This window comes from Geotrypetes seraphini, chromosome 19 (assembly GCF_902459505.1).
Source record: "Geotrypetes seraphini chromosome 19, aGeoSer1.1, whole genome shotgun sequence".
Lineage (NCBI taxonomy): Eukaryota > Metazoa > Chordata > Amphibia > Gymnophiona > Dermophiidae > Geotrypetes > Geotrypetes seraphini.
Window position 1 is genome coordinate 3,060,890 of NC_047102.1, and position 17,650 is coordinate 3,078,539.

Consider the following 17,650-nt stretch of genomic DNA (forward strand, 5'->3'; position numbering starts at 1 on the left):
GATTCCAAGGATATCTGCTGACTCCACAGCTGTGAGCAGGGCTGTGGAGTCGGAATTGGAGTTGGAGACAATTTTGGGTGCCTGGAGTCGGAGGTACCAGAAACTGAGGAGTCAGAGTCAAAGGATATCTGCTGACTCCACAGCCCTGAGCAGGACTGTGGAGTCGGAGTTAGAGTCGGAGAAAATTTTGGGTACCTGGAGTCAGAGTCATGGGTACCAGAAACTGAGGAGTTGGAGTCGAAGGGTTTATCCATATCCCTGACCCCCCATCCTACCCTAGTGTCCTAAGCCCCTCCGTCTCTTCCCTCCCTTTTAAGATTTTATTTTTTCATTGTATTTAAGCTCTTACCTATTCCCATTTTTTCTTTTTGTTCCAGTCAGTCTATTTGTTCTGTCGTCCCTGCCACTTTTTACTTTTAAGTTTTTGTTTTATTTTAAAAATATTTTTATAATTATAAACCGTTGAGGTATGCTTTTGATAAACGGCAAATCAAAGATTAAATAAACTTGAAACTTGATTCCTCTGATCTACCTCCACAACTGTACAAAAAGAGGTGTAATTTTGGTATTTCCACAATTCTGTCGAATTAGGGAATGGAGGGAAAGCACAAAGATACAAACAAACTCATGCTATTAATGAAAACCGCTATGCACCAAAACAATATTGACCAGTGAAAGAAAAAGCCTCAGAGAACCACCCAAACATCTTAGGCAAAAAAAAACAACCTTTTGCTTCTGGTTAATTGTAGGACTTTACAGAAAAATAGCCAGCTAGAAATATCAATGTGGAAAACCACTAATTGCAGTAAAACATATTGAAAAAAACAACAGGCCGACGATCGTTTCGTGGCTGGGATGCCACTGCCTCAGGCCTCAAATGAAATCCAGGCTCTCCGCACCACAATTATCTGCTCTGTGTTAGATGGATTGATTTTAAATTGTCTGCGTCATTTCCATTCATGAAGAATATTGGTTCTTAAAAGCTCTTGGTCAAGAACATGGCTTCCACAGTTCTCTTTTTCCTGTGGAATCATCTGGTGATTTTGTTGTTTTGGACTTATGAGCTGAACTTCACAAGCTGTCTTATTCCAGGAAAATATTAACAGCTCAGTGAGTATTTTGAAAGCTCAATTTTTACCACACATCTATTGTAAAGTTACCTTTTGCATATGTTTAACCAACTCATTACTATTCATATAATGGAGGAACAGTCAGAAGATAGAATGAGGGTGGCAACTAAACACCATTATATATTCAGCTGCTATGTGAATAAGGTATGTAGAAGTCCTTTTACTAAGACGCAGTAAAAACAGAACTTAGCGAATCCTTACAAGGGTCTAACTTGTTGATACAGAAGCGTCCACTCTTCATGCTCGACACGCCCACTCAAAAAATGCAAAAAAAAGTTATTTAGTGTGTGATTAACACTCATGTATTCAAAAACTAATGGGTGATGCTCTTGCATACCCCGCAGTAGTCCAATTTTTGCTGCATTAGGTTCGTATAGTGCTCTGTAGTTTTTTTAAGGGTTGCCTACACATGTATTCAGCCCCACTGACTATTCATATAGCAGGATTGAATATACTTAATAATTTAAGTGGCAATGCCAGCGCCAAAAAGTGACCTTCGCTATCAAAAATTATCCCTGTGATGAACAGAAGCGCTATATACTCAGATCAGTTGTTAAAGATGTTTTTTTTAAAAAAAAAAAACCCATTCTATTCACTATCACAGTCCTCACTGCGACGCTTTGTGGAGCGAAAGAAAACGAGAAATAAGTTGCAAACACCTTCATTATCATTTCAGTTCAACTGTGGCCTTGTTCTGACGTAGAACAGTCAAGACGTTAAAAACAGCAGAACCCTGGGACAATGAACTGGAGAGCAGCAGGAACTTTCAAAGAGTTGAGAAATCAACCCTGCTTTTGCTGGTTTCAGATGGTCGAGGGGTGGGTGCAGCACTTTTGTGGGTTGCACTGCACATCACAGGCACAGGCTGTAACATAAAACATCAAAGTCGGGATGAATCAGACACCGCGAAGTGCGCTAAACCATCTACTCACAAGAAAAGAGGCCTCGGCATTTATCTAGGACACTCCCTAACCCGCTCCTACAGGAAATTATCGCACAGACAGGCTGCCACTAAAGTGAACTACAAAGTGAACACGTATGAGGCCACCTTTGGGGCATATGGAAAGCTTTTAAATTAGATTTTGCAGTTCATTAAGGATGTGATAACATTGTAATGTTCTTGGCTACTTTATGGAAGGTTGAGAAACATTTTCCTAAAGGGTCATCTTACTAAAACTAAAACACTATACCGAGCTTCTCAGGTTATAAAGCCATTACAGTAATACAGCACTAGAATGTACTCTAATTCGTTTTGAAGATCAATGGGACCTTGATTGATATGTACCATAATCTCAGTGCCCAAGAGCTTTATAAATCCCTGAGGAAATTATACGCCAGTTAACCTTGGCCCGTAGCTGGGATCGTTCCACACAGCGCAGAAACTTAATGGTGTTATTTCCCTAGTACAAACAGCTAGTTCCTTCAGCTTATTAAAATGCAGTGCAAATTAACATTGCATTTTTAATTTTATCGTATTAGCTGAGTGTCAAAAAAAAAAAAAAAAGGTACTATATTAAAAATGTCTTTGAAGCTTGAGGTTAAAAAGACCCAGAATGAACGCTGCTCTGGTACAGTGTCTTTAATCCTGTCATTGCAAGAAGTTGCTTATCTGGGGGTTGTTGTTTTTTTTTTTAATTTAAAGTTTTATTAGATTTCAATCTTAATTACCAAGCATAACTTGTACAGAAAGCAAAATTAGACATGTCAATTCCATCATATAAAACAACATCAAGAAAACAAGAGTAAATTTGACTAATTATGCTCAAGTCCTCAAATTAAATCCAAAATGTCATAATCTAGCGAGAAAAACAGAGGAAAATTCCATTAAGATTATGTCTGGTCAAAAGAGTTGATTTAGGTGTAAATTCCATCAAAATAGGGCTCAGGGTTGTTCTTTTTCCAAACGGGTTAAGGACAAAAAGGTTGCTTATCTGGTTTTAATACATTACTGATTTTTGTATTCAAGGTGGAGAACCTCATGAGATGCTGGAGGTCATTATACCTGAGGCTCTTTTCCCATAAACATTAATATTTTTAATTAAAGCAAACTTGGCATTAACTCATGGTTAAATGTTTCCAACAATACATTTTGAAGAAGATGATGCTATTTTGTATCCTTATGGCTTTCTTGAAAAGTTTTTCATCTTTGAAAAGACCCATTTACTAAACATTTCCCAGGTGCACATAGGGAGACACCTGGATTAAGAGGGCGGGGTAGGCATCTCCCCAGGCGTTATTCCTTCAGGCCCAGATAAATGGTGCCAATATCAGTGGCCACCGATCGCATGTCGATCACGCATCGGCGCCATTTACAGAATCGCGCCTGTGGGTAAAGTTAGCCATTGGGAATGCAGGCCTATATTTCTGGCACCGATCTTTGTGTGAATTGCACCTACGTAGGTATTTTAGGCTGCCTAACGCCATTTCTGGCATTGGCCACACCCACAGTAGCGTTCTGTGAACTTCATAGAAAGGGTGCCAGATGTGCATCTCACCATAACCCCCTTAAAATTTATGGTGAGCCCTCCAAGCCTACTAAACCCATTTGTCTACCACCCTAAATGCCCTTATGGCAGCAGGTAGCACCTATATAGCAGTATAGTAAGGTTTTTGGTGGCCTCACACTTTTCACCATAAAAGCAGCAGTTAAGAGTGGCTCATGGGCCTGGCTCTTCATCTTACTAGTTCATTAGCTCACCCATCAGGCCACTTAACCCTTTCAGGACCAAGGGACATATTTGTCCCATAACTTTAAAATCCTATAAATTTTGATTGGGATAGTCTACAGTTCTAAATTTGATATGTACGGATTCCATATGATACTGCCTTTATGTAAACAAACTGGTTCCGACATTCATTCATTAGCGTCGTTGCCAGATTGACGAGAAGATTCACTTGCCACACTGTCCATAAGCCAGAAGTGTGATTTTTTTAAATAAAAATAATGATGTTTCACAAAAAAAAATCAATTTTTTGGCATCTGCAAGCCCTTTTTACCATAAAAATGTCGTCAAAACCACAAAAATTGGCCTACGATCCTTATGGTCCTGAAAGGGTTAAGACACCTGTCTGCTTCTCTACTAGGCTTTCCCACACCAGGTGCTGCTGTTCTAGAGACAGCTATGTACTCTTTCATTCAGATCTTTGTGGGGTGGGAGAGTATGAGGGAAGTCATTACTTCATCCCTTTAGTGTCCATCTGGGCAGTTTGGGTTCCGCTTTGGCACTTATTTTAAAGTGGACCTATTTTAAAAGTGTCTAAGTTCCATCCTGGACGCCTTGGGAAATGTCCGATTATCACCGCAAGACATCCAAAGGCTAAGCACGCCCCTAACACGCCCACGCCACACCCATAACACACTGTGGCTAAGAAGCCTAGCAAGATGTACAGAAAGTCAGCTTTGAAAATCGGCAAATGGATGGTTTTGGCGAAAAAAAAAAAAAAAAAATGACCAAGTGCAGATTTATGCCATTTTTGGGACATCTTAGTGTTTTGAAATTGCCCTACAAGGCTCCCTTTTCTTTCTTTTTTTATGTTGGTCCTCCCATATGTCTGGACCATTAATAGAAAGCGGATTAAAGGGTGGATATAAAAAGTGCACTTCCATGCTAGCGTGATCAAACCTCATGATCATACATTATTAATAAAAAGGTACCATTGCCTACAGTAGGAGATGCATTACATAACTATCACATAATAAGATGACAAGTTTGTCCAATATTCCGCATGGCTCCTGGTTGGCTAAACAGCACAAAGCTGCCTAAAAGCTAATATTCAGCGTGAGATGACCACTGAATATTACTTTAAAGGCGTCCAAATCATGCCACTTAAATAGCTGATCTATCTTAGGCCGCTATAAACTTAGCTGACTAATGCTTAACTGTCCTCTCAAAAGATTCCTTGATAGAACTTTTGCCTTCCAAGCAGCCAAGTCGAACCCATGGCTAGCACAGATGATACTCGAGGCCCCCACTTACCTATCATTCAGAAAACTACTAAAAACGTACCTTTTCAGCAAACACGACCCTTAATAATCCATTCACCTCACATGACACTTACCCCACCCCTGCCCCCTTCCTCCTTCACCAGTCCCTCCCTCCCCCACTCTCTACCTCCCCTACCTAGCTCGATCAAACCTGCAATTTCTGTAATATTGTTGTAAACCTGCCCTCTTTGCAGACAGTTAAGAATCGCTGTAATTTCACGGCTGACTGCGGCAAATCACTGTAATTTATCGTAATTCAGCCTGCAATTTGCTGTTAAAAATACTTCTAATTATGCTGTAAATCTGCTTCTAATTTTGTAAACCTACTTCTAATTTTGTTGTAAATCTGCTATTCAATGCAGATCATTTGCTAATTGATGTAAACCGCCTAGAACTCACTGGATATGGCGGTATATAAGAATAAAGAATAATAATAATAATAATAATAATAATTTCAATTTATCCAGCTAAATTAATAGCAACTAAAAATAGACCGTATATTCGATACCGATCACTGGAAATAGTCCGGCATTACATTTCCAAGCTCAGCGCTGACTGCGGTTGTCAGCCCAGCTAACTCCCATGGTCTGAATATCAGTCTCGGAGTCTTTAAGTAGTGTTTCTCAACCTCTTCAAGTCAAGTACCCCCTAAGCCTACCAAATACCAACCGCTGCACGTAGTTGGCCCACAAGCCTTCCCTCTTGACGCCAATTCTGACGTCGGAGAGAAGGTTCCGGTTCAGCAATGCAGCGTGTGAATCGCTGCCTGCGTTCCTGCATGGAGTGCTGATGGGGGAGGAGAGAGCCAGTCCGGCTCCAAGAAGTAACAGGGTTGGCTTTGGGGGGTGGAGGGTGGTGCAGCAGACAGGCAGGCAGGGAGGGATCCCCAGCAGCGGCTTCAGTAGGGGATGGGTGGGCGGACAGGAATAGATCCCCGGCGGCCCACGCATGTTGAGAAACACTGTTTTAGTAAACCCAACCCTCAATATGAAAAAATATATATATATTGGGAGTCAAACACATAAAAGATTGTAGGAGAGTGCATTGGATAATGTGTGTTTTTTGCTTTACATTTTTATTTCATTAGCATTTCAGCACAAGCTAAAATGCAACAAAGGAGCTTCTTTGTGTGTCGTTTCAGCAGGGAAGCAATAGAAAAAGGGAGAAAGAAGGTCACGGCTTCCCTGCTGTTTCAAAATGACAGTACATCCCTAGGAAGTACTCAGTGAGGCTGATGAGCTATTCTCTATTAAAATAGATGGCGTGATATATTTTGGATATGGCTAATCGGCAAAGCTGTTGAAGCATGGTAATATAGTCGTGCTACTGGAGAACAGGAATATGCAAAAGCTTAATGTTTTCCAATTCAGTTCAAATTACTGGAAAAAAAGATAATAGAACCTTAAAAGCTCAGCAAACACCCTTTCCAAGTGTTCCCTTAAACGGTGCTTTGATTTTAAAGTCAATAAAACAGAGTGTAGCTTAGAAAATATATTATGGGAAATCATGTCCACCTGTCAACATTTTGAGCTCTCTCTCATGTGTTGACAATTATGGAAATGAGTGACTCTGTGTTGCAGCAATAAACTCATGGTAAACATCTCAAAGGATGACGGTTAATGCTTCAGACGCTGAAAGTACCTTTGTAAGCATCAGCATCGGCTCACCTTAAAAAGCAAATCTTTTTTCCCATACCGCAGCTCCTTCAGTTGTGCTTGAATCTTTCTGGACTGTAAGAGAAATGAATGAAAGAATGAATTAGCACGCCAGGCAGCATATCATAAAGTCCACAGGAATAACAGACTCTAATTGAAATTAAAATAAATGAATACACAAGGTAAACATTCAAAAATTTGCAGTGTTTCACTTAGGGGTCCTTCTACTAAGCTGTGCTAAGAAATGAGCTTAGTGGATCAGATTCTGTATAGGATGTCCACATTCGTCACTGCTAAACACCCTAATCAAGAATGCCTAACAACCCCTAGCTTGCAACTTTTTTAAAAATATAATTGACGTGGTAATTGACTATGCTGATTTTCAACCAATTTTTTTAAAAAAAACCTTAAATTACCAATTAAGAGTTCCGCATGGAACTCTTAGGACACCTAGAGCCACCTAATTTGAGGTGCCTATTGTTAGGTGCCATTGACTTGTGTTCGAGTGCTAGAGACTTGCTGAATTGCGGATCTGAAAAGAAATCGGTTTAGTGCCAGTCTGGAAAGGTTCTCCAGCATCATCCCCATGGCTGTCAACATGTCCAGCCATTTGATTGCAGGTCACTCTCTTCACCTGGTTCCTTCGATCTTCCCAAATATGATATCCTCCAGCGATCTCTCTCTCTTCCGACGGTGTGACCAAAATAAGACAGTCATAACTTCATCATGTGACATAGCTGGTTTGATCTCTTCCAGAATCGATTTGTTAGTTCTTCTGGCGGTCCACGGCATGCCTAAAATCCTTCTCCAGAACCAAAGCTCAAATGAGTCAATCTTCTTTCTGTCTTGTTTTCCGTAGAGGTGCCTACCTGAAAAGTAGGCGTAGTTGGGGGCAGAGAATAGGCATGGTAAACTTAGGTGTCAATAGGCATGCAAGAGAGGCACCGTTAAATTAGGCCAGATAAAACCTTGCAGTTGACAGATAACTGCACAGAGTGGAATCTACAATTTAGGCGGGCTTAGGGGCCATTTATAGAATCTGACCCAGTGTGTCCATACGCAGACCTGTCCCATGTGCTAAGCCCATTTCTAGTGTAGCCATCAAAGATGGCTTTAATCAATTTGTTTCACTAGTGGAATAATCTCCCTTTAAATGTGACCTTAGAGTAGAATTACCCACACGGCTGATTTTTTAGCTTTCAATGGAGTAATATGTTTGAAGTTATACAGATGTGTGGTAAACAAACAGATGCCACCACTGAAAATACACTTTATCAATGGGATCCAAGATGGCAGCCATATACTAAACTGTTACATCGTGTCTCTTACCTCTTGTAGTTTTGTTTGCAGTGGAAATTCTCTCGTACAGGGAATTGTAAGGATAGACATTTGAGCTAGCCCTCTTGGTCTCCTGCAATGCCCTGTTTGTGTCCCATGGACTGTTATATTATCTGAGCTGGAGGTCAGTAACTGAGTCCAGATGATGGACTATATGGACAAGTTCAGGTTAAGGAATGACTGGACCAGTTATATGGTGCCAAAACAATGCTGAGCTCAGATTTCAAAATTGTCCCACTACAGGTGAGGGCAATGAGCTCTCTGATCTCGCAAGTGAAATGGTGTCTTTGGAGGAAGAGTTTGTCATGGTTGGAAGGGAAGCCATTTCTGCCTCTGTACTAAATGAGGGGAGTCCTTTGGAAAATTATGTCAATAGCCTAAGTAGCAGCCTAAGCAGGAGAGGAATGGCATCCTGGCTCCCCTGGTTTCAGAGGAGCATTCAATAGAGCCATGTCAGCATCGATTATGGAGAAGCATTTGATTATGTTTCTTGATACAATCTGACTTGCAATTTCAGATTTAGGTAAAATCTTAATTCCAGCCTTTAATTATTTAACTCCATAACTCTTTATTAGGACAGTAATTAGGATTGCTATTTTGCAATCTGTCTAGTTTGAGGTAGAATAGAGGTGAGTAAATAAATAGACCAACATCCAGAATATTCTAATCTGTGTCTGTAAAGATAGAACTGGGTCTACTGGTTTTCAGATGACTTTTATAAGAATTCTGTTCAGGTTAAGGCCAGGGATCAGACTCAACCATAGCTTCTGCACCAGCACATGTATGATTTTCACTCCATGGTGTTCAGGGCTGATGTGAACAGAATGAGATGTGAAAATTAAATATAGGAAAGACTTTCTAGTGGTGACACAGATGGACAGTGCTGTGTTTTAAGCCGAGCTCAAGGCAGGGTCAAGAGAAGGAGTACCAGAAGCCAGACTGCAGCGAAATGATAAATTCAACCTTTGTGGAGATATAATCATGCAGCTGCTGAACTCAAACACACTCACCCTGCTGACATTCCCACTGAGCAAATTTGACATTTGCTTTTGAGAGCATTCTCTGGTAATATCTTGTTAAACAAGGGTCTAAAATGTTGTACATTATTTCTGTTGAAAAACCTTGCAGTGAGTTTGCTTCTGTCATCGGAATGTTGAGTAGATTTTTGCATGTGGGATTTTTTATTTATTTTTTTTTTTGGGGGGGGGTTTGTTTGGAGATTTTATAAAAAATGTCATCTACCTTCTCATGACTGTTATTAATTCTGAAAATGAAATTTTATTTTGGCATAAAAGAGAGAATTCTCAGCAAAGATCTGTTCCTTTTTTCATTCCGGTGATAAGAACATAAGAACATAAGAAGCGCCATCTCCGGATCAGACCTTCGGTCCATCAAGTCCGGCGATCCGCACACGCGGAGGCCCTGCTAGGTATTCACCTGGCTTATTTTATAGCCAACCATATCTTTATATGCCTATCTCAAGGAGATATGCATCTAGTTTGCTTTTGAAACCTAGGACTGTCGATTCCGCAATAATCTCCCCTGGGAGAGTATTCCAGATGTCAACCACTCTCTGTGTGAAGCAGAACTTCCTGACATTAGTCCTGAACTTGCCCCCCCTTAGCTTCATTTCATGTCCTCTTGTCCGTGTCAAATTGGACATTGTAAATAATCTTCTCTGCTCTATTTTGTCAATTCCTTTCAGTATTTTGAAGGTCTCGATCATATCCCCACGCAGTCTCCTTTTCTCAAGGGAGAACAATCCCAGTGTTTTAAGTCGATCCTCATATTCCAGTTTCTCCATACCCTTCACTAGTTTAGTTGCTCGTCTCTGCACCCTCTCCAGCAGTTTTATATCCTTCTTTAGGTAGGGAGACCAATGTTGGACGCAGTATTCCAAGTGGGGTCTGACCATTGCCCTATAAAGCGGCATTATAACTTTCTCCGATCTACTCGAGATTCCTTTCTTTATCATGCCCAACATTCTATTTGCCTTATTTGCCGCTGCCACGCATTGTGCCGACGGCTTCAGGGTCCTATCTATCAGTACACCCAGATCTCTTTCTTGTTCACTTTTTCCCAGAGTTGCACCTGACATTCTGTACTCGTATTCCTTATTTTTACTGCCTAAATGCATTACCTTGCATTTCTCCACGTTGAACTTCATCTGCCATTTCTCCGCCCATTTTTGTAACCGACACAAATCGCTCTGGAGTTCCTCACTGTCCTCCTGCGATCTGATTGCCCGGCAGAGTTTTGTGTCGTCTGCAAACTTGATGATCTCACTGGATGTTCCGTTTTCCAGGTCATTGATATAAATATTAAAAAGGATCGGCCCAAGTACCGAGCCCTGGGGCACACCACTAGTCACTCTCTCCCAGTCGGAGAACTTCCCATTTATGCCCACTCTCTGCTTTCGGTTTTCCAGCCATTTGCCTATCCATCTTTGTATATCTCCCTCTATGCCATGGCTTTGTAGCTTCCTGAGAAGTCTTTCGTGTGGAACTTTGTCAAATGCTTTCTGGAAGTCCAAGTATATTATGTCCACCGGCTTTCCACTATCAATTTGCTCGTTCACGGTCTCAAAGAATTGGAGTAAATTCGTCAGACACGATTTCCCTTTCCTGAATCCATGTTGACTGGGTTTCATCAAGTCGTGTGTGTCCAAGTGCTGAACTATGCTATCCTTGATCAGTGATTCAATCATCTTGCCGGGGACAGACGTAAGACTCACAGGTCTATAGTTGCCCGGTTCTCCTCTCGATCCTTTTTTGAAAATTGGCGTGACGTTCGCTTTCCTCCAGTCGTCTGGTATCTGACCAGTTCTGATTGACAGGTTTGCAAGTTTTTGCAATAACTCTCCAATTTCAATCTTCAATTCCTTCAAGACTCTCGGGTGAATTTCATCCGGTCCAGGTGATTTGTCACTTTTAAGTTTGTCGATCTGATAGTATATCTGGGCTAAGTCCACTTCAACTGTGGTGAGGCTGTCTTCTATTTCTCCTGCAAACACTTTCTCCGCTTCAGGTATTGTTGAGGTGTCCTCCTTCGTAAAAACGGACGCAAAGAAGGAATTTAGTTTGTCTGCGATTTGTTTATCTTCCTTGATGTACCCTTTTCTTCCCTTGTCGTCCAGGGGTCCCACTGCCTCTTTTGCAGGTTTTTTTCCCTTTCACGTATCTAAAGAAGGGCTTGAAGTTTTTGGCCTCCCGGGCTATTTTTTCCTCATAGTCCTGTTTTGCTTCCCTCACCGCCTTGTGACATTTCTTCTGTTCATCTTTATGTTTGTTCCAGGCTTCGGTTGTCTTCGTGCATTTCCATTTTTTGAAAGAGTCCTTCTTTACCTTTATGGCTTCCTTCACCTGTATGGTAAGCCATGCCGGTTCTCTTTTGCCTTTAGTTCTCCGATCTTTGGAAATCCTCGGAATGTAGAGATCTTGTGCTTCTGCAATAGTATTTTTCAATAGGCACCATGCCTGATCTACTGTTTCAAGTTTGTCCACCATCTTCTCGAGTCGTTTTGTTACCATGGCTCTCATGCAATCGTATTTACCCTTTTTAAAGTTTAAGGTGGTGGTTAAGGTTTTGACATGTTTCCCTTTCCCGATGTCAAGTTTAAAGTTGATTACATTGTGATCACTCGTTCCCAGTGGAACCATGACTTCTACTTCTGTTATCGGTCCAGTGAGACCATTTAGGACCAAGTCCAAGGTGGCGTCGCCTCTTGTCGGCTCTTTTACCATTTGCTCCAGGAAGCAATCCCCTAGCACCTCCAGGAACTTGGCCTCCTTGCCGCAGTTGGAGGCTCCTAGTTTCCAGTCTATTCCTGGGAAATTGAAGTCTCCCAATATAACTACATTGCCTGTCTTGCATACTTGTTTGATTTCCTCCATCATTTCTGAGTCAGTGACTTCCGCCTGTCCTGGGGGACGATAGTAAAGGCCAATTTTTATATCTGCGCCATTGCGACCAGGAATTTTGATCCAGAGGGACTCCAGCTTCTCTTTCCTGTCTGTTGTACTCATTCCAACAGAATCTATTTCTTCCTTAACATATAGGGCAATACCTCCACCTTTCTGCCCTTCTCGATCTCTTCTATATAGTTTGTATCCCTGTAGTACTGTGTCCCATTTGTTTTCTTCATTCCACCATGTTTCTGTTATGCCAATGATATCCATGTTCTCATGTCTTGCTATCGTCTCTAGTTCTCCCATTTTGTTTCCTAGACTTCTAGCATTTGTATACATACATCTAAGTTCCCTTCGTGTTACCTTTTTGGACCTTCTACTCTTGGCTGTCCTTACAGTTTCATTTACGGTATCCTTTACTGCTCCTGTGTTATCTCCCATGTTTGCTGTGTGGTCATCCCCTCCTGTGTCTGAGTTGTCCTTTCCTGCTTGTTCTCCTTTGTTGGCTGTGAGGTCGACCTCTCTTGTGTATGAGTAGTGGTCCTTTGTTCCTACGTCGGGGCATCCTGTTGTCCGTGCCATCGACCGGTTGTCGACTGTCGGCTTTCCCCTGTCCTTCAGTTTAAAGCCTTCTCTATTGCTTTCTTCATGTTGCCTGCCAAAACTCTTGCTCCTTCCTTGTTGAGGTGTAGTCCATCCCTTCTGCAATTAACATGAAATCTGAGATTCTCTGCCGCTTGGTTAGAGCTGTTGTAGTTACGGGAAGGGCTCTGAAATTGGAAAGTTTTAAGTTTGCTTTGTTTTAAGATCACTTAACATTTCAGTTTGTTTTCACATTTTGAGTTTTTCAGATCATTTCCCTTCCAAGTCAGTGGGTCAAGACGTTTTGCACGTTCAAAGTTCATTTTGCACAGGTTGTTGAGATTGAGATGGAGACATCCAAGGGAGGATGTGCTGAGTTCCACCAGTATTTTACATAAGAACATAAGCACATGTGCAGGTGTGATGCGATGTCTGATGTCATGCGCGCTTACGCATGACATCACTTTGCCCTCCTGACATGGTCCCAGCTGGAAGCTTTTCAAACTCAGACAAAGTGCCGGGTTTTGAAAAGCCGTCCGGACATATCCTCTACAAAGAGGACACCTCCGGGTAAATCCAGATGTCTGGTAACCTTAGTTTTGGTACCTTGGAGCACGTGAGTGGAGAACTCTTGGGGGAAAGGAAAAGCTGGATAGCACGAAGATGCTCCTTGGAGATGTAGCAATACTCAGGAAGAGGCAAATGAAGTCCGCAGATATGCATTACTGTGTCTGGTAAGGTACCCATTTTTCTTGCCGCCATAAGAACATAAGATTTGCCACTGCTGGGTCAGACCAGTGGTCCATCGTGCCCAGCAGTCGGCCCTTAGGTCAAAGACCAGTGCTCTATTTGAGTCTAGCCTTACCTGTGTATGTTCTGCTCCAGCAGGAACTTATCCAACCTTTTCTTGAATCCCTGAAGGGTGATTTCCCCTAGAACAGCCTCTGGAAGAGCGTTCTAGATTTCTACCACTCTCTGGGTGAAGAACAACTTCTTTACGTTTGTACAGAATCTATTCCCTTTTAACTTTAGCGAGTGCCCTCTCGTTCTCTTCGCCTTGGAGAGGGTGAACAATCTCTCTTTCTCTACTAAGTCAATTCCTTTCAACATCTTGAATGTTTCATGTACCACTCTGTACCACTCTATTGACTAAACCAGTGGTTCCCAACCCTGTCCTGGAGGAACACCAGGCCAATTGGGTTTTCAGGCTAGCCCTAATGAATATGCATGAAGCAAATTTGCATACCTATCACTTCCATCATATGCAAATCTCTCTCATGCATATTCATTAGGGCTAGCTTGAAAACCCGATTGGCCTGGTGTTCCTCCAGGACAGGGTTGGGAATCACTGGACTAAACTGTAACAATTACATTAGTGAATACGAATGCGACTAACATACACTAAACCTAGACTCTAATGCAAGCTTTGAACACAGTAAACATGTCTATCGTTAAAACAATGACTCCTAGAATTTGAAAACCTGAAGCACACTCACCTCTTCTGTGTGAATGCCACAAAGCTTGTTTCCTGACAGCAGCTTGGTCTTCAGGCTTTTGTTCTAAGGAGAGAACATGACTGTATTTCTGAGTCATGTTAAAATATTAAAGTATCCTTGAAATATTTAAGTACACAGAATGCATTTTTTAAAAATACACAGGGAGGTTTTTCAACATGTTGGATGATGAACATAAAAGCCACGCTTGTAAAGTAAGAAAATGCAAGCATCCTGTGGATTTTGAGCTAGAATACCCATCTTAGAAACACAATGCACAAGCTGAGCTTTCACACTGCTTTATCAATTAAGTCTGGAATGGATTTATTTTGACTTGAAATAATGAGAGTCAAACACTCGCTGTGCAACCCCGGGTTCAGTATCCGCAGATGATGTTTCGCTCCTTTCTTAAATGATTTAATTTGAAGGAGAGGGGGGGGAAAAAAGCAAACTGCATCCCATATCCTTCAGAATAGGCCTGCTGGGGAACAAAATTCTGTCTCCAAATGCAGGTGCTCAGAAGGCAGTCTCGCTCTGCACTAATGAAATACGACAGAGAGTCCTGTAGTCTTGATAAGAAAAGCATAATATGTTGGCTCTTTCGCTCTAATTGTGGTTCATTTTTCTCTTAATTTCCCTTCCTGGAACGTAGTGCATCAGACTTTTAAATTTTGCAGCCTTTTCACAGCTGGCCAAGAGTAAACAGTAATGCTGGTGTTAAGCTTTCCTTTGTTTTTTACCCTTCAGGCAGTCAAACCCTCTGTAGTTTAAGTAAAACCGAAACTTGAACAACAAATCATATACAGTAACATGGCAGAATCCTTTTAGCTGTGCATGAAGATTTGGGTCCTAAGGGCTTCTTTTAATAAACAGCGGTAGAGGTTTCTACCGTGGGCTGGCAAGTTTAAATGCTTTCACGGATTCTATGAGCGTCAGAGCGTTTAACTTGCCAACCTACGCTAAAAACCTCTACCGCTGTTTAGTAAAATCCAGCTTGAGTCACTAAGGGTCCCTTTTGCTAAGTTGCACTAGTAAATGGACTTTGCTCTGAGGAGAAATTTCTACACATGGCGCTGAGCCTTAGGTTCTGCTTTCATGCTAAACTTGTGGTACAAACAGCTGCAGTGGCACAGCGTGGTTGAGAGGCAGCTGGGGCTCTTCTGCACATACGCCTCTTCCTTTCTCCCACACCTTAGCTTCCCCAGCACGTGCAGCATCTCTAACTTGCTGCTTGCGCCCCTCTGACGTCACTTCCTGGTTGTGGGACATAGAAGTGATGTCAGAGGGAGTGTTGGCACCTGCATGGGCAGGAAGTTGGAGATGCTACTCGCACTGGTGAAGAGCTTGAGGTTTAGTTGGGGGGGGGGGAGTGAAGGCATGCACACAGCAGGGGAGGAGTTGGAAGGAGCGGGGACTAAGATGACCTCCTTACCACGCCATAGCTCCAAAACACCAAAAGAGGCAAAAACAGCAAATCACTGCAAAACCACACTTACACACCCATTTATAAGAACATCATGTGTAAAGAGGGCATGACTATGAGTAGTCCAGGGGCATTCCCTTAAAACAGGGGTGTCCAGCCTCAGCCCTTGCTAGCTGGGGTTTTCAGAATTTTCCCAATGACTATGCATAAGATTTATTTGCATACAATGGAAGCCAATTCGTGCAAATCTCATGCAAATTCATTGGGGAAATCCTGAAAACTGTAGGTTGACCTGGAACCTTCTCTGATGTCAGAATTGACATTGGGGGGAAGGCTTGTGGGCTGGCCATATGCAGTGTGTGAGTTGCTGCAAGTGCTATGGCTCGTCCCTGCATGGAATTGCTCCTGAGGAGGGGAAGGATGGAGCGTGTCAGCTCCAGTGAGATGGTAAGGTCAGCTTTGGGGGTGGGGTGCAGTGGGCGGGCAGACAGGGAGGGAGGGATCCCCGTGGTGGTGGCTTCAGCGGGAGGCAGGGAGGGATCCCTGGCGGAAGGTTGCATGCCCCCAGCAGGTGGCCAGCATACCACATGTTGAGAAACACTGTTCTGTAGTTTAGTCATGGAGACTGGACCCTACAAAGGCTGTGTTTCAGCAGAAATCTGCCTTCCTCAGGGGTCCTGATAATGATTCGCAATTAGAGTTTAAATGAAAAGGCTGTCAGTGAATGACACAATCCAAAAAAAATCTTAAATAAAAACAAATGAGGATGACGAATAAGAACAAGTAATGAATTGATTACTAATATGAATTATAAATAATGTGGATCTTTCTGTATGAGTTTCACAGTTCTGATCTCAGACTGCTCTTGGCTCAATAAGTTAGCCTAAAGAGCCAATGGACTATATTGAAAGAGAAATCCGGAAGACTGACTGGTGATGCGCATCTGCGGAGTCTAACGTACGACAATGACGTGAAACCAATGGATAAGCATTGATGACGTGACTCAGTTGAGAATAAGTTACAGTTCTCTCCTGAAATCTATCAGAGACCTGGAGGCCATGTGAATAATCTGCCCTACCATTACGTAAACCGTTATTTCAAACACTATGATCATGATTCTTTGGAGGCTTTTCTGCAGGCCCTTCTGACTAATCTCTGGCAATTAGTGAACTCCTTATTTGTCAACATTCAATCAATATCACCTGCAATTGACAGGCATTTAATACTGTCTACATGAAAACAAAATAATCGTTCTGCAGTATAACAGGCTATAGTATTTATACCAGCTCCTGCTACCAATATCCACCGGATACTTATTATCTAGGTCTTGCTGGTCTTTAAAAATAAATGCTCAAGCATCCAGGGTTTTTTGAAAATATAACTCAGGGGCAGTTCGGTCCATTAGGGCTTCCATTTCTAGCATTAAACTTTAACAAGTTTTGCTGTGTTTAATATTAGAAACTAGTGCTGGATTTTTACTGATAGAAAGTAGTATTGGATTCTATTGCAATATCTGATTGTATAAGGATATTACATCAGTACCTGATCAGGAAGAGAGAAACATTAATACGTTCTGTGAACTTTGTTACTCCCTCATTTTTGCCTCCACAAGGGCCAAAACATTCCTCCCCCCCCCCCCTCCATTAGATCAGGAGGAACAAGGAGATAGTTCACCCCAAAATTCTGTTCTTAGCACTTCAGAAGGACAGAGAGAGAAAGAGAGACATAGAGAGAGTTTGCATAGATTTAGGAATCTTTCACCTCCCTGATACCTAACTAGGAGGTACCATTCATTGCTCATTTCTATTGTGGACCCTCTAACAGGTAATAGGGAGTGGAAAAATTTTGCAACTATGGAGATACTTTAAAGATTGCAAAGGCCTTTAGGCATAGATGGGATTCCGGCGCCTTGAATTTCTTTTAAAAGCACTTTTAAATGGTGTTTTCCTCTTAACTTAGGCACCAGGAAAAGGGGATAGAAGGATATAGATAGAGAATTACTATACAGGTCCTCGACCTGATGGGCCGCCGTGTGACATAGTAACATAGTAGATGACGGCAGATAAAGACCCGAATGGTCCATCCAGTCTGCCCAACCTGATTCAATTTAAAATTTTTTTTTTTTTCTTCTTAGCT

General features: G+C 42.0%; 1 protein-coding gene across 4 annotated transcripts in view; it reads right to left on the bottom strand.

Moving 5' to 3' along the window:
• The window catches only part of LUZP2 (leucine zipper protein 2), a 153,420-nt gene that overhangs the window by 26,080 nt on the left and 109,690 nt on the right, over nucleotides 1-17,650 (bottom strand). For all 4 annotated transcript variants that reach the window (XM_033928688.1, XM_033928685.1, XM_033928687.1 and 1 more), the window contains 2 exons: nucleotides 14,095-14,157; nucleotides 6,783-6,845 (listed from right to left, as the gene is read on the bottom strand). In XM_033928688.1, coding sequence (XP_033784579.1) covers nucleotides 6,783-6,845; nucleotides 14,095-14,157 — 126 coding nt within the window. The remainder of the gene's footprint in view (nucleotides 1-6,782; nucleotides 6,846-14,094; nucleotides 14,158-17,650) is intronic.